Raw genomic sequence first — 17,850 nt, forward strand, 5'->3', positions numbered from 1 at the left:
GCAACAACATTGTCATCCCCTATGTAGCCGGTGTATCAGAGAAACTCAGGAGGGTTTTCTCCAAGCATGACATCCCGGTGTACTTCAGACCCAGCAACACACTCAGACAAAAACTGGTTCACCCGAAAGACAAAACGCCAAAACACAGACTTAACAATGTGGTGTATGCTGTACAGTGCAGCGAGGAATGCCCAGACCTCTACATTGGAGATCCAGTTTTGAGATCCCTTCCCAGACGCCTTAACGCCCACTCACACCCTGGGCCATCTGACCTCAGGAATTCGCATGATAAGGTGGGGCCAGGTTTCACAATGAACTCACCCGAAACTCTGGCTGATTGGGACCCACACCCAGTTCCACACCTTAGCTCAGGCGATTAGAGGATCATCAGGGGGTCCTTTTGTCCCTCTGTGGGGGGACACTCCCACTAGGTGTATATCTGGGACTCTCCACCATTTGACCTTAGAACTGAAGAAGCTTCTCGGATGAGAGGTGAAACGTCTTCAAGTAACTTAAAGAAGTCCAGACGCTTTTCTTTGCAAGCTCCTTTGACTACGATGACCTGGATGACTGAGAACCTTCACAGACATACTGCTGCAATAGCCCAGCTTGAGGCATCACTAAAGACACACAGTTCAGTGTAAGTGGACATGGAAAGGGAGGCTGGTACATAGCAGCGCGGCACTCTTAGGCTGCTCAGATCTTGGAGGGACATTTTCCATGTTTCCCATGCGTCCATCTCCTCTTGGGGGAGAGAAGCATCCCAATCTTGGACTCCATTTGACATTTTGCGTAACAAGAGTCTGCCTTTGATTGTCACTGGCGATGCTAGTCCCAAGGGGTCGAAGATGCTATTAATCACTGAGAGAACCGCGGAGGGTACAGGGTTTGTCATTGACAGCTACCTTGAAGGTAAATGAATCAGTGTTAATGTCCCAGCACATTCCTAGACTTCTCTGGGCCGGTAAAGCATTGTCGCCGAGACTCAAGTCTTTGATGCCGGAGGCCAAATCCTCTGGCTTGAATGCTTGCATGACTGAGACACTATTCGAGGCGATTTTGTGGAGCTTGAGGTTAGACTCAGCTAAGGATGCACATGTGCGCCTGAGCAGATCGATGGCTGCAGAATCTGTGGGAACCAAAATCAGCCCGTCATCGACGTAGAAGTGTCTCTCAACGAAGTGTCTTGTGTCTGCTCCAAACTTTGCCTCACCTTCCTGGATGGCTCTTCAAAGGCAATAGATGGCTACCGCTGGTGACGGGCTATTACCAAAAACATGTACCTGCATGCGGTACTCCTGCACCTCTTTTGACAAGTCATTGTCCTTGTGCCACAGGAACCTCAAATAATCTCTGTGGTCTGGTCTAACCAGGAACCCGTAAAACATCTGCTGAATGTCAGCAGTGGTTGCAATGAGCTCTTTCCTAAACCGAATCAGGACACCAAGGAGGGTGTTATTGAGATCAGGGCCCATTAATAACACTGAATTGAGTGACACACCAGACTGCTCGGCACTAGAGTCAAAGACCACCCGTATTTGACCGGGCTTCTGGGGATGATATACGCCGAAAATAGGCAGGTACCAGCACTCAGTGTTATCATCAATGGGTGGAGCAATCTCTGCATGGTTGTTTTTAAACAGCTTGTCCATAAATTCTGAGAACTGCTCTTTCATTTGAGGGTTTTTGGTTAAGTTGCGTCTCAGTGAGTTGAGTCTAGACAGCACTTGGTCTCTGTTATTTGGAAGTGGCAAGCGAGGGGACTTGAATGGTAAAGGAGCAATACAGTTATTGTTTCCATCTTGGTGGACTTCCTTTTCCATTATCTTAAGGAAGGTCTCATTCTCAAAGGACAGGGCATGCTGGTTGTCATACTCTGTGCGCTCAAAAACTTTCTCTCCAAGTTTTTCTTCTGCTGCATTGGGTTTCGAACTGCGTTTTAAGAAGCTACTCTTATGCTCCCCGCCATAGCATGTTTTTTCTTTGATCTTCATGCTGTTAGGACAAGGAGTGAGGAGAGATGGACGTCCGTTGGAGAGCACGTGGGTTTTATAGGCATTGACCGTTGGCCTGTGAGCATTGAGGCATACTTCCCCCACGATTACCCAGCCTAGGTCTAGGCACTGAGCAAAGGGAGCGTTGTGTGGTCCGTTGACTTGTTGTCGTGCCTTGTGGACTTGTATGATGTCTCTGCCCAGTAGAACTGCAATCTGGGCAGCTGGGTCGTGCTTAGGTATCAGAGGAGCCAGATGTTTCAAGTGGGAATGGCCAAGAGCGACTTCAGGTGTAGGTATTTCATCTCTGTTAAATACTATCTCATCACATTCAATGAGAGGAGGAAGGTCTAGACGTGGGCCTTCACCTACAGGCTCAATTTGGAACCCCACTGCTTTCCTGCCGAGTATTTGAGTTAGACCAGCACACGTTCTCATATGGTATGTCAGAGGGCTATCCTTGATTCCAAATAGCTCAAAAAATTCAGGACATGCCAGCGAGCAATTGCTCTGATCATCAAGAATGGTGTACATCTTAACAGACCGTTCTGGTTGACCTTTAAGGAAAACTCGAACTAGACATACCTTGGAGCAAGAACGCGGAGGACAGCCTTCACCGCAGATCTCAGTGCATCGTGACGTTACCTTGGGTAGAGTGTTGTCTTGAGGCTGAGGCTCTGGTTCAGGTGCATTTTCTGGCTGGGGTTTTTGACCCGTGTCAGGGTGCATGGCAGAGCAATGTTTTTCACTTTGGCACTCCTCACACTTGACCCTCAGGTTGCAGTCTTTTATTGTGTGCATGGGAGAACAACAGCAAAAACATAGTTTGTGTTCTTTGAGTATGTTTCGTCTTTCTTGTAGTGGTTTGATCCGGAAAGCTCTACATTTGGCTAGAGGATGCGTTTTCTTGTGGACTGGACAATAACGTGTTAGATCATCCTCTCTGATACTAGCAGAAGCACTTGTATCAACCTCTGTTCTGTTTACAGTTAGAGGTGATTTGTAGCTAGTTTGTTTGAATGGTGGTCTCTCACCTTTGTTGAGGGGTTGGCTGCTGCATGACACAAAACTTGGATCGTTTCTCGCTTTTGCCTCCTCTTGGACAAACTTTACAAAGTATGAGAATGGAGGGAACGTCACATTATATTTTTGTTTGTATTTTGAACCAGTGTGGAGCCATTTATCTTGTAAGCTTGGAGGCAGCTTTTCCACTATGGGCTTAACCCCACGTGGTGTGTCAAGGTAAGCAAGGCCTGGGAGGTAGGCTTCGTCTTTAGCAACCTGCAGCCCTAGGAGCAAATCTCCTAGTTCCCTAAGCTTAACATTGTCTCTGTTTGTAAGGCGAGGAAAACTGTCCAGTTTTTTAAACAGGGCATTCTCTACTACTTCGGGTGTAGCATAACACTTCTCCAGCCTATCCCATGACAACTGGAAGGCAGCTTTGGGATTAGTGGTATAAACAGCCCTGATTCTTTTAACATGCTTTGAGGACTCTTTACCAAGCCACTTGACTAGGATATCTAACTGCTGGCTGTATGTAAGATCAATGCCTCCAGTTGCATTTAAGAATGAAGACTGCCATGCTCTAAAATTTTCAGGGGTGTCATCATACTTAAAGAGCCCTGTTGTGATTAACTCTCTGCATGCAAGGAACCTAGCAAAGTCAGTCATAGGTGCATCACTATTGTGAGGAGCATGGTGACTGTTCGGCTCGACATATTCTCTTGGTGGGTCAAAAGTTTCCTCGTCTACGTACATTTTTGAGAGTACAGGTGGAGAGGAGGTTGGTTTCCTTGGAGTGAATGATGGCGCCTTTGCTGTCAGTTCGACTTGAGGTGTTCCTTCTTCAGCTGGATGTGACTTTAGCTGGGTTTGATGTTGCACGTACTCCATAGTTCTCTGTCTGATAACTTGTGGTGGGACTGAACTTTTTAAACTTTCTCCTTTTTCTCGTTCAACAGCTGCGGCAGCTTCTTTCTCAGATCTCAGATCTCTCCTGTTTTGGCTTCCCTTCATTGGCTTCCTGTTAAATCCAGAATTGAATTCAAAATCCTGCTCCTCACATACAAGGTCTTAAATAATCAGGCCCCATCTTATCTTAATGACCTTATAGTACCATATCACCCTATTAGAGCACTTCGCTCTCGCTCTGCAGGCTTACTTGTTGTTCGTAGAGTATTTAAAAGTAGAATGGAAGGGAGAGCCTTCAGTTTTCAGGCCCCTCTTCTGTGGAACCAGCTTCCAGTTTGGATTCGGGAGACAGACACTATCTCTACTTTTAAGATTAGGCTTAAAACTTTCCTTTTTGCTAAAGCATATAGTTAGGGCTGGACCAGGTGACCCTGAATCCTCCCTTAGTTATGCTGCAATAGATGTAGGCTGCCGGGGGATTCCCATGATGCATTGAGTTTTTCCTTTCCAGTCACCTTTCTCACTCACTATGTATTAATAGACTTCTCTGCATTGAATCTTATCTGTTATTAACCTCTGTCTCTCTTCCACAGCATGTCTTTATCCTGTCTTCCTTCTCTCACCCCAACCGGTCGCAGCAGATGGCCACCCCTCCCTGAGCCTGGTTCTGTCGGAGGTTTCTTCCGGTTAAAAGGGAGTTTTTCCTTCCCACTGTCGCCAAAGTGCTTGCTCATAGGGGATCATATGATTGTTGGGTTTTTCTCTGTATCTATGAAGCGCCTTGAGGCGACTTTTGTTGTGATTTGGCGCTATATAAATAAAATTGAATTGAATATATTAAATCTTACAGATTATTTTATTTTGACTACAAAAGAGTTATCCTCTAATTAATTCTAAAAGGTGTAAATTTTACTGTTCTGATCTTTTAGAAATTCATTGGGGAAAAAATATTAAAAAGAGCCAATGTTCTTCTGAAAAAGATTTATTTTTATATGCACCACAACTTCAAAACATTTTCTAAAACATGTAACAATATGGAATAATGTACATGTTCTCATTTTCATTAGAGTACTGCTTGTCAAATGGTCTAACATAGGTGAGCTGGTCAATGCAAATAACAGCATGCTCATTACTTTTTTCTTCAGTACAGTATATATAAAAGTGGTGTTGACAGTACAGCCTATTATGAATGTATGTTGTTCATGCATAATGATATAGCAAATTTTCTTAAAGACTGGTAGATCACTGGACATTCCAGTGCATAAAAATAAACCAACCTGGTATTCAGTGCCATAATTTCTAACCCAATTTGTAGTTGAAACATTTACACATGAATCTACATTTAATGACTCGCACAACAAATTTCCACCTTCCATGCTATCAACTCTTTTTAATTTTAAAGGACCAAACTGAAACCTTTTAAAACAATAGTTTTCATAGTAAAAGGCCAATTGACGCTGATGTTGCTTTACTAGAGATTTTGTAAGGTTTTTAAAATTTTTGACAGCCTTTTTCAAAAAATTGTGTTTTGCTTCGAAACGCATACACCATATGTGGATAAGAGGGCCAATTTTCTTAATACACCTTTGATAGTGAATCATTAGGTGGTGTTTAGGAATTAATTTTCTACCAGGGAACAAGTTTTTAAACATGTTATGGTGATCACAGATCAGGTGATTCAAGTAACATATCATGCCATCAGTAAGGACTGGGGACAACACAATATCAACAATTTGCAACAACAGGAGAACAAAATTCCAGTGGCTATTGTCCTGCTCAACTATGTCTCCAAAAAATAGTGGAGTATTGTGCAGGATACATAATAACTGAATGGCATTTAAACCCAAGTGTTTGCTGCTATCATCTATTTTTAACCCACTTGGTTTATTTTTACGCTCTACAAATCCATAATTAAACGTCTGTATCCTGTCAAGTAACGTGCTAATAGAGATGTAGCCATTTTTATTCATGTATTGAAAAAAAAAAGTTTAAGCTAATACTGCACAACTCCTTCCAATAAATCGTGTATTATATCAACTGCATAATTGTCAGTGCTGTGAAAATATTCCAATGAATTGAGCACACAAGATCTTTTAACTCCATAAACGGAAGTGAGAGCAGGGTCTTCACTTAATGTTTTACAGTGTTCAATATGAAGTTCTCTGGAGCGCAGAACAAGGTCAGAACTGTCTTCATTAAACACAGCCTGAATTTTTTCCTTGTTTACTAAACAAAACCTACACCAGTTTGTTGCACTAAATGATTCAACAAAACCTAGTAAACCATTTAAAGCAAGATTGTCTCCTGTAACTTGAACAACAGAACCAAACACTGGCTCTTCAGTAAAGGGAAGCAGGATTCCTTTAGTTTCTAAAACTTTTAAGTCATCAATTAAAGGCTTTAGTATTTCTTCAAAACTATATTTCTTTAAGTCTTCTGTGTAGAAAAGAGCAGCTAGATGTACATTCATCAGCACAGAGTTAACCTTTGGTGGGAGGTTTTTTAAAGTGAAATAAATACAGCCCAGTTTGTGGATCCCTTTCTTCGAACCTAATGGGTTAGCAGTTTCAAAATCATCGTAATACAGTAAAATCTGTAGAGCATATTTCTGTTGTGAAAACAGAGGATGGTTTTGGAAATATAATCCATCATTAATGTCTTTGCATAACCCAGCTTGTGTTTGTTTCTCATGCAAGAAGCATTCTCTAATGTCTTTATTCTTGAAAATGTAATTTATTGTACCTAAAATGGGCACATACATGTATTTGTCTCTGACAGGTGTTTCGCTATAAACCCCTGTAGTTCTATGTCTACGTGTATCCAATCTTACACCACGTACAAATTCTTTAGGCTCAACTATTTTTCATCATAATATTTCTGTCTTTTTTTCTCAGTGTTAAATTTTGAAAAGGGGTTATCTAATTGGTTTAAATTGTGCTTAACTCTTTGTTAAAATGTTAAATGTTTGGAGTACTACTTCTCTTGCTTGACTCTGGACATCACTGAGAACTTCCTCAAAAGATCAAATTATTGTTTGAACAGCACTTTCAGTAAGACCAGGAGCTTGTAAGTGAGCGACAATAGATCAACACATTCCAAAAAGCGAGTCCTGTGAAATAACAGTGGGAACCTGTGATATAGATGCAGAAGTAGATGGTTGATCACTAAAAGAGTCTCCTAGAGAATGTGTTTGTTGGACAACTTCCTGTTCTGTCCCTACATGTTTATTGTGATAATGACTATGTACATTATGAAGATGTTTTCTAAAGCCATTGTAAGTACAAAAAGATGAAAAACATCCCTGCTCTCCACATTTTAAATGCAGATTTTTGTTTGGATATAAACCATGATGAAATTTTAAATGTTGACAAAGAGCTGAACAATTTTTGTGGTGCATTTTACAAACAAAGCATTTGAACATTGCCAAACAGTTTTTTTTAAATCCTCTTAAAAGCGTGTGGACCTTGTGGGCATTTAACAGTCTCGCAGCAGACGTGCTCTCAATTCCTTGACTCGAGGGCTTTCTTTTGTGTTTCCAACATCAATGTTGTAGATTGTGGTTTGAATGAAGATATAGAAACTGGAAAGAGCTTCATCATATGAGAGGCTGAAGACAAAGTGTGCTTTGAAAAGCCCATCAAAAGCAGCTACTGAAGTTGGAGCATCACATGGGATAGCTTTCTGGTCTACAATGATGAAGAACCTTTGAATGTTCTTCTTTTGCTCACCAATGCAGAGAAGGAAGGGCTGCCTGGTGTTAGCTTTCTCCAGGAAAGTAGTGAGGCTGACTCCTTCCTGGAATTTGAATAACACATTTCAATCATGAGTAAAATTTTCTTTTCAACTGTTTGGCTTGCATTTTCAGTCTGTGTCTCTTGTCCTGTCGGTGGCGCTGTCACTTGGTGTTCGCTCGCTCTGTGGTATAGTATCGCTTCCTGTTCCTGCTCAAACACAGTGGTGTTTCTGAGTAGCTTATTTGCTTAGCAGTTTAATTAACAACTTTTAAATACACTCTTTTTTCACAGTATAATCTTCACGTGCTTCATCCGAAGCACACTTTCTGTGTACTCACTACCTAATTTATAGCCAAAGTATTCACTCACTGTCTCTGTACTGTTTCGCTAGCTTAGCTCGTAGCCGACCCGTTAGCACCATGGCTACTTCACCTGTCCCTTCTGCACTTTCTTGCTCATTGTGTCAGATGTTTAGTTACTCCTCGGCCTCCTTTAGTAGTAATGATATCTGTAATAAATGTAGCATATTTGCAGCTCTGGAGGCCAGGATTACTGAACTGGAGACTCGGCTTTGCACCCTGCTCTCACCCTTAGCTAGCCAGGCCCCTGTAGCTGGTGCAGCCGAAGATAGCGTAGGCCCCGCTAGCTGTTCCCCGGCAGATCCCAAGCAGCTGGGAAAAGACGGCTGGGTAACGGTGAGGAGGAAGCGTAGTCCTAAACAGAAGCCCCAGGTACACCACCAACCCGTTCATGTGTCTAACCGTTTTTCCCCACTCGGCGACACACCCACCGGGGGTCAAACTCTGGTAATTGGTGATTCTGTTCTCAGACATGTGAAGCTAGAGACATCGGCAACCATAGTCAATTGTCTTCCAGGGGCCAGAGCAGGCGACATTGAAGGAAATTTAAAACTGCTGGCTAAGGGTAAACGTAAATTCAATAAAATCATAATTCACGTCGGCAGTAATAACACCCAGTTACGCCAATCGGAGGTCACTAAAATCAATATTGAATCGGTGTGCAACTTTGCCAAAACAATGTCGGACTCTGTAGTTTTCTCTGGTCCCCTCCCCAATCAGACCAGGAGTGACATGTTTAGCCGCATGTTCTCCTTAAATTGCTGGCTGTCTGAGTGGTGTCCCAGAAACGATGTGGGCTTCATAGATAATTGGCAAACCTTCTGGAGGAAACCTGGTCTTGTTAGGAGAGATGGCATCCATCCCACTTTGGATGGAGCAGCTCTCATTTCTAGAAATATCGACAAATTTATTAAACCCCTCAAAACATGACTATCCAGAGTTGGGACCAGGAAGCAGAGTTGCAGTCTTACACGCCTCTCTGCAGCTTCTCTCCTCCTGCTACCCCCCCAAAAACCCATCTCCATAGAGACTGTGTCAGCTTCCAAAAAGACAAAAAACAAACTAAAAACCAGCAACAAACAACTTAAACATTTACAAAGAAAGAACAATACAGTATCCACATCTGAACCAAAGAGTAAAACAGTGAAATGTGGATTATTAAATATTAGGTCTCTCTCCTCCAAGTCTCTGTTAGTACATGACTTAATAATTGATCAACAAATTGATTTACTCTGCCTTACAGAAACCTGGTTGCAGCAGGATGACTATGTTAGTTTAAATGAATCAACACCCCCGAGTCATTCTAACTACCAGAAATCTCGAAGCACAGGTCGAGGGGGCAGTGTGGCAGCAATTTTTCACACCAGTCTATTAATTAATGAAAGACCAAGACAGACTGTTAATTCATTTGAAAGCCTGATGCTTAGCATTGTCCACCCCAGCTGTGAAACTCAGAAACCAGTCTTACTTGTTATCATCTATCGTCCACCTGGGCCTTACACAGAGTTTCTGTCTGATTTCTCAGACTTTATATCTAATTTAGTTCTGAGCTCAGATAAAATAATTATTGTGGGTGATTTTAACATCCATGTTGATGGTAAAAATGACAGCCTCAACATGGCATTTAATCTGTTGTTAGACTCAATTGGTTTCTCTCAAAATGTAAAAGAACCCACCCACCACTTTAATCACACTCTAGATCTTGTTTTAACATATGGCATAGAAACTGAACATTTAACAGTGTTTCCTGAAAACCCTCTCCTGTCTGATCATTTCCTGATAACATTTACATTTACAATAATTGATTACGCAGCAGTGGAGAGTGGACTTTATCAAAGTAGATGTCTTTCTGAAAGCGCTGTAACTAAGTTTAAGAATATAATCCAGCCACTGTTATCATCGTCAATGCCCTGTACCAACACAGAGCAGAGCAGCTATCTGAACGCTACCCCAACAGAGGTCGATTATCTTGTTAATAATTTCACCTCCTCACTACGTACGACTCTGGATACTGTAGCTCCAGTGAAAACTAAGGTCTCTAATCAGAAGTACCTGACCCCGTGGTATAATTGTCAAACACGTACCCTAAAGCAGATGACTCGTAATCTGGAGAGGAAATGGCGTGTCACAAATTTAGAGGATCATCATTTAGCCTGGAGAAATAGTTTGTTGCTCCTTCTCTCACCCCAACCGGTCGCAGCAGATGGCCGCCCCTCCCTGAGCCTGGTTCTGCCGGAGGTTTCTTCCTGTTAAAAGGGAGTTTTTCCTTCCCACTGTCGCCAAAGTGCTTGCTCATAGGGGGTCATATGATTGTTGGGCTTTTCTCTGTATCTATGAAGCGCCTTGAGGCGACATTTGTTGTGATTTGGCGCTATATAAATAAAATTGAATTGAATTGAATAAGAAAGCCCTCCGCAAAGCCAGAACAGCTTACTACTCATCACTGATTGAAGAAAATAAGAACAACCCCAGGTTTCTCTTCAGCACTGTAGCCAGGCTGACAAAAAGTCAGAGCTCTTTTGAGCCAACCATCCCTTTAACGTTAACTAGTGATGACTTCATGAACTTCTTCACAAATAAAATTTTTATCATTAGAGAAAAAATTACCAATAATCATCCCACAGATGTAATATTATCTACAGCTACTCTTAGTTCCATTGATGTTAAGTTAGACTCTTTTTCTCCAATCAATCTTTCTGAGTTAACTTCAATAATTACTTCCTCCAAACCATCAACGTGTCTTTTAGACCCCATTCCTACAAAACTGCTCAAAGAAGTCCTGCCATTGATTAATTCTTCGATCTTATATATGATCAACCTATCTCTAATAATCGGCTATGTACCACAGGCCTTCAAGGTGGCTGCAGTTAAACCTTTACTCAAAAAGCCATCTCTAGACCCAGCAGTCTTAGCTAATTATAGGCCAATCTCCAACCTTCCTTTCATATCAAAAATCCTTGAAAGAGTAGTTGTCAAACAGCTAACAGATCATCTGCAGAGGAATGGTTTATTTGAAGAGTTTCACTCAGGTTTCAGAGTTCATCACAGCACAGAAACAGCTTTAGTGAAGGTTACAAATGATCTTCTTATGGCCTCTGACAGTGGACTCATCCCTGTGCTTGTCCTTCTTGACCTTAGTGCAGCATTCAATACTGTTGACCATAATATCCTATTAGAGCGATTAGAACATGCTGTAGGTATTACAGGTATTGCACTGCAGTGGTTTGTATCATATCTATCTAATAGACTCCAATTTGTGCATGTAAATGGAGAGTCCTGTTCACACACTGAGGTTAATTATGGAGTTCCACAGGGTTCAGTGCTAGGACCAATTCTGTTTACATTATACATGCTTCCCCTAGGCAGCATCATTAGAAGACATAGCATACATTTTCACTGCTATGCAGATGACACCCAGCTCTATCTGTCCATGAAGCCAGATAACCCACACCAATTAGTTAAACTGCAGGAATGTCTTAAAGACATAAAGACTTGGATGGCCACTAACTTTCTGCTTCTTAACTCAGATAAAACTGAGGTCATTGTACTCGGCGCTGAAAAGCTTAGAAATATGGTATCTAACCAGATTCTTACTCTGGGTGGCATTACCTTGGCCTCCAGTAACACTGTGAGGAACCTTGGAGTCATTTTTGACCAGGATATGTCCTTCAACGCACATATTAAACAAATATGTAAGACTGCGTTCTTCCATTTGCGCAACATCTCTAAAATTAGAAATATCCTGTCTCAGAGTGACGCTGAAAAACTAGTTCATGCATTTATTACTTCCAGGCTGGACTACTGCAATTCAATATTATCAGGATGTCCAAAAAACTCACTGAAAAGCCTTCAGTTAATCCAAAATGCTGCAGCAAGAGTACTGACAGGGACTAGAAAGAGAGAGCATATTTCTCCTGTTTTGGCTTCCCTTCATTGGCTTCCTGTTAAATCCAGAATTGAATTCAAAATCCTGCTCCTCACATACAAGGTCTTAAATAATCAGGCCCCATCTTATCTTAATGACCTTGTAGTACCATATCACCCTATTAGAGCACTTCGCTCCCGCTCTGCAGGCTTACTTGTTGTTCCTAGAGTATTTAAAAGTAGAATGGGAGGGAGAGCCTTCAGTTTTCAGGCCCCTCTTCTGTGGAACCAGCTTCCAGTTTGGATTCGGGAGACAGACACTATCTCTACTTTTAAGATTAGGCTTAAAACTTTCCTTTTTGCTAAAGCATATAGTTAGGGCTGGACCAGGTGACCCTGAGTCCTCCCTTAGTTATGCTGCAATAGATGTAGGCTGCCGGGGGATTCCCATGATGCATTGAGTTTTTCCTTTCCAGTCACCTTTCTCACTCACTATGTGTTAACAGACCTCTCTGTATTGAATCGTATCTGTTATTAATCTCTGTCTCTCTTCCACAGCATGTCTTTTATCCTGTCTTCCTTCTCTCACCCCAACCGGTCGCAGCAGATGGCCGCCCCTCCCTGAGCCTGGTTCTGCCGGAGGTTTCTTCCTGTTAAAAGGGAGTTTTTCCTTCCCACTGTCGCCAAAGTGCTTGCTCATAGGGGGTCATATGATTGTTGGGCTTTTCTCTGTATCTTTGAAGCGCCTTGAGACGACATTTGTTGTGATTTGGCGCTATATAAATAAAATTGAATTGAATTGAATTGAATATAAGGTCTATGGGCCTAAGCAAGTAACCCATCTTAACACAAATGGATCCAAGTAGAATAAAACAGAGTAATGCTTTATTTTTGAAGTTCACATTCTTCTGTTTGCAGGGGCAATGAGTGTGTACTGAACCCAAATCTGTGGATTAACCTTTTTTGGAAAGGAAAGCCATAACAGATTTTATCTCTTCTGATATCTATAGATACAGCATGATTTCATACCAAATACACAAAAGGTAATTAATTTACTGAATCTTTTCTGTTTTTATCTTGTGGCTTACCATGGACCAAAGATCATTAATTACAAACAGTGTTTACAAAAAAATAGAGTAGAGTAATAGAGCATACCTTGACGAATCTCACAAGATTATTGGCTGCCTGTGCAGAGCTAATTTTTGCTGTTTTTTTGTGGCCTTTTGATGTTGGGGGCAGGAGATGCAGCAACAACAGAAGAGCTGCCATGTCACTATCCCAGCCTTAAAGACAAAAGGCATATTTTAGACATGAACTAAACATGAACTAGAAAACAGTTGGAAATTCTGTTAAGCAGTTAAATGATGAAATTTCTGAAAATGCTTAAACCACAAGAATGCATAAATTACTTCAGTCTATTTGCGCTCAGTTAACAGTATTAGGACAGACAAAAAGAAATGTAAGTATTTTATATACTGAAACACTGTCCAAATTTACTCCAGTCATTTGAAGCCTCCGTATCAAAAGATGCTCCTAACTCCTCAACACAAGGACTTGATGGAAGACTTTGGCTTTCTGCAATGATTTTTTGCTTGAAATACGAAGACCACTTTGTAAGAAATCTTCCAGAGGCCTCATCTCCAAGCATCATTGCAAAATCCTGATCAATCTATTAATAAGACAAAACAGGAACCAAATACTGGTTACTTAAGTGTTCTTGGCAAAATGTTATCTTTAGTTTCATATCATGAAATGTCTATAAATGTACTCACCAACCCCGGTGTATCAAGGAAACGTGGGACGACATCCAAGATTGATGATGTTGCATCTGGGTCATGTACCAGCTTCTGTCTATATTCAAAAGTAGCTTTCATCTTCTCTGTTGAGTGTCTAATAACAGACAGGGCCTCTCTGCACTCCTCACCAAAAAGCTGTCCACTAACAAACAAAGATTCTCTTCGGGTTGTTGGACTGTCCTGGAAGTTTGGCCTGGGACACCCACTAGCACCATCATAGGTATTGCGTTGGACAGTCTTGAGTCTCCAAGCAAGATAGCCAGTATTGGCCTCTGGATCATAGTAATGTTCCTGCTCTTGCATGCACATCAGTCACACACAAAAACAAACAAAAAACATACACAACAAAAAATGCAACAAAAGAATGCATATTTGGTACCACTGTAACAACATGTATAAATTACAGAGATGTTGCGTTTCAGAGATAACACTTACATAACCATTTTTTGAGTAAGGATCTTGGAGATATGGAAAAAGTGTTGCAATCCCCAGTGCATAGTTAGTCCGAACACTTATGGGCGGAATCCTTCTTTCAAAAACAAAACAAAGTGTATTGCTCTTCTGCTCACTCGACAATTGTTTTTATGGTGATCAAAGAATACTTACCCGTGTGATTCTATCATATCTACAACCAGTATGTTGACCATTTGTCGACGAGTTGGAGCTGACAGTGTTTTAGTTTTGTCGCATTCATTGAAAATTTCTTCACCCTTTGGGTTTTGTTTTAGGCTTTGCTTTTGACCAGCTTCGCTTCATCGCGATCAAGCCCTTGTAGGCCCTTCTTCCTGTTCTTTGTGCTTTTGAGGACCATAGTTGAATCTGATGAACTGGTAGAAGCAGGGGACGATGGATGGTCTGACAATGAAACTGGCGATGTCAGGAGGGCAAGAGGGATTGGCTGTACCGATGACTCTGATTCATCGTCAACCACACTGATCTCAATGTCTTAAAGGGAAAAAAAGGGACATAAAAGGGATTGAAAAAAATGTGCAAAATGCATATGAGAAGTCACAACAACTGGATTAATGTTCAACCACATAAATTATATCTGATAACAGCATGTGATATGCACTCAACATGTAAAAGCATTTTACAGTTTTTCAAAGAAGAAAATTGGAATCTGAAAGGTTGTTAAATCTGTTAAATTCATGTAAACATTGAAGAATAAATTCAAAGCCTTGATCTTTTTAATTTTTACCTAAAATGAGTGCACAAAACTCTGAAAAGATTTAAATGTTAACGTAGAACCCAGTCAGCACTTCTGCTGCTGCCATTTGCTATATGGGAGATAGTTTTCAAGCTTTAAGAAGCACCATAATTGTATGCCAACCTAAACATTGATTTAAGTGTATTTGAGTTAGCAAAAAAATGACTGAACACTCATATGCAAGTCTTTTTTCCGCCAACAATACATTTCAGCTAGCTAAAACAGATTTTTATGCTATCACCGAGCAACGTGCTAATGCTTTTCACACAGCTTTGTCTCGACTCAAAAAAGCCACAGAAGTAAAAGCTAGTAATAATAATTACAAGAATCTCAGAAAAAATGACTTACCAGGCGTGGCAAACAACTCGGAAAAATGGAGAGCTAAATGTTCTGAAATGGCTTCCCTTCAGCTTCACTCGGAACCTGTGATGCTGGGGCGGAGTCTGTGAGTTTACTCTATTAGTGTCATAGCCCCTTTAGGAGTTCAGAGTTAAGAGATCAAGAGTTAATGTTTCCATTTTGACACCTCCAGATTTAATATAGAAACACTCATTTTTTACACTCGATTTTAACTACTAATGTTTTACACCTCGTAGTTACATTAAAAGAATGTAACTCTACTTAGAGTAAAATTAACTCTGCTTTTGCACAAAGTCTACTAACACCAATACATTTAACACTTTTGAATTTGCTTTGTAGGGTGACTTGACAGAATTAGGAATTTGAAAGAATGAAGCAGAGATTTTATTGAGGATTGAAAGAAAAGTACATTAAGCAGGAGATGATTCCATGTCGAAGAATAGAAAATAGCGAATTTGAAAAAATTCCTCAGGAACCCCTCAGGACATGAAAGGATCCAAATGTTTCCACTTGGCCTCGATCTTCAAAAATATTTCAAGCAGTCATTAAGAGCATGAACACACATGAAGAATCCAAGGTATCGATCAGATGAAAGAAGATCAGATTACAAGACTGGACTCTTCACAAACACTTAAAAGTCAAAGTTGGATAGAATATTTCTACACTGTGTCTGAGTTCTGTGTGTTTCAGTTCAGTCAGCTCGATTCTCTGTTGCAGGTTTTGGATGCAGGCCGTCAGTCCAATGCGTTCATTCAACACTTCAACAGTTTTCTTCAGTTTTTGAGGTGAAGTTTTTTTCAGAAAGGCTGTGAGTTCTCTCATTCCTTTCTCTGATATTTCATTCGCACGTTTCAGGAATTCTTCTTCCTCTATTCGTTCTTCGTGCTGACAGTTATTAAACAGGAAGTGAACAAACTGATTCATTTCATTTTTGGCACATTTAATATTTGCAGCTTCAAGAGCTAGAAACACATTTTTGGGTTTTCATCCATCTGAGTGTGTGATGAGAGCTACAGTATTTTTCTCCAGGTCTTTTCCAAACAGAGATATCATTGAATTAAAGATGTACATCAGTCGGTCATTCAGACTATCATCTGTTGCCTTCATCACCAGACCCACTGCATGAACTTCTTGAACTTGATCCTCTGATCGAAACAAGTCCAATAATTTTTCACTGACCTTGTCATCATGTTCTCTCTCTCTGCTTTCAAATTAAGTATAATAAAACCAATTATATGTTAATTAAAATTTAACAAAAGTGGTTATGGGTAAAAATCTTTTATCTGTATACATGGAACAACATGTTCTCACTCCCAAAGCGTAACATTTTACGCTAGGTGACAAATCTTCAGAATGTTACGCTTTCAGCCAGCCAACACATCCCTATATTATGAGTTCAGATAAATGTGGAAACATGAGAACCGTTTGGAATGAATCTGCACGTGTCTGTTTATTTTACTGTAATCGCTTTGGAAAACACTATCTAACTATTCCTAACCATAAGGTTATGGTTATTGTTAGGAATAAGGTTAGGGTTAGGGTTGGAATACGCGGCTGGAACGTGTGTTACCGCCGGGAGCGTTAATAAATTGGATTCTATCCACAACCCGGCGGATATCATAGGAACGTGGAAGGTTATCTTTCGCGTTCCTCAGGAACCCCTCAGGACATGACAAATTGTCGGTATATTACGAGGTCGGAGTGAGAATGGGCTGCAAGAAACCACAACCACTGACAAGCCAAATCAAATTACTGTCAATCACATTTCCTACAACTTTAGATTTCATACAAATTTAGCTTCACAAAATAAAAGGATTCAAACACCCACATATAGCTATAGTAAAGGCTTCTAGTCTTCAGTCTTATGTAAGCTTGTTAAAAAGAAAAATACAGTGGAACCCCGACTTACGAATACCCCATTTAACGAAAAATTCAAGTTATGAAGGCACTTAACGGCAATATTTCTGCCCGAGGCATGGTATATGCCCGTGTAACGAAATCTACTGGCTCTGATTGGCTGAGCCCACAATGCCCACAAGTCCCGCAATGCCTTCCAAATCATGTGACAACCCCTTGGCCTTCATACTTGTGCTTTGCTGTTCCACTTGAACGACGTATTGTTGTTGCAGTTAGCAATTAGTCTATAGCCTATCGTTCACTCAAAAGGCGCGATGGGTGCTTCGACTTACGAAAATTTTTGACTTACAAAAGACTCTCGGGAATGAATTAATTTCGTAAGTTGGGGTTCCACTGTATGTGAAATATTTAGCCCACAGTTGTCTAATGGCAAAAATTAAAAACAAACAAACAAACAAAAAAACAGTTCTTAAAAAAATTAATATCAGAAAGTCAGTCACATTATCCTCCATCTTTGTAAGCACTCAGTAGTGACTTTCTGTGCAAACTGAAGTTTTGTGAGAAGTTTTTTTTTTTTTGCTTTGGGGGATTGAACTTTGTGTTTGTGTAATCTGAAGCTTTTGTAAATGACAGTTTTGATAATTTACACAGTTACGCAGATGTTATTGATACTAACCTGTAACCTAAAATTCAATGTACAAAAGATTTTCTTTTAATAAACTGCCATTTTAGTTTTCTGTTTTATGCATTCGGACGTACACTACATTG

The 17,850-nt window shown here is 40.6% G+C and overlaps 1 protein-coding gene across 1 annotated transcript; it reads right to left on the reverse strand.

Annotated features, from left to right (window-relative positions):
- Nucleotides 1-7,379: 7,379 nt before the first annotated feature.
- LOC148095940 (uncharacterized) lies at nucleotides 7,380-14,281 on the reverse strand. The gene is made up of 6 exons (XM_087836963.1): nucleotides 14,265-14,281; nucleotides 14,094-14,187; nucleotides 13,635-13,949; nucleotides 13,360-13,531; nucleotides 13,018-13,145; nucleotides 7,380-7,700 (listed from the first exon to the last, which is right to left on the reverse strand). Exons 1-6 carry the CDS (start codon nucleotides 14,279-14,281, stop codon nucleotides 7,380-7,382), a joined length of 1,047 nt encoding a protein of 348 aa, XP_087693089.1.
- Between the last annotated feature and the right edge of the window lie 3,569 nt (nucleotides 14,282-17,850).

This window comes from Neolamprologus brichardi, unplaced genomic scaffold (assembly GCF_056152115.1).
Source record: "Neolamprologus brichardi isolate AB-2024 unplaced genomic scaffold, ASM5615211v1 NODE_ptg000032l+_length_1147064_cov_1, whole genome shotgun sequence".
NCBI lineage: Eukaryota > Metazoa > Chordata > Actinopteri > Cichliformes > Cichlidae > Neolamprologus > Neolamprologus brichardi.

Excerpts from the sequence above, each read along its gene's own strand:
- LOC148095940 (XM_087836963.1), bottom strand. Across the intron at positions 13,950-14,093 it reads CTTACTCAAAAAATGGTTAT|GAACATTACTATGATCCAGA; the intron begins GTAAGTGTTATC and ends ATGCAAGAGCAG. Across the intron at positions 7,701-13,017 it reads ATCTTGTGAGATTCGTCAAG|GAAGGAGTCAGCCTCACTAC; the intron begins GTATGCTCTATT and ends TTCAAATTCCAG.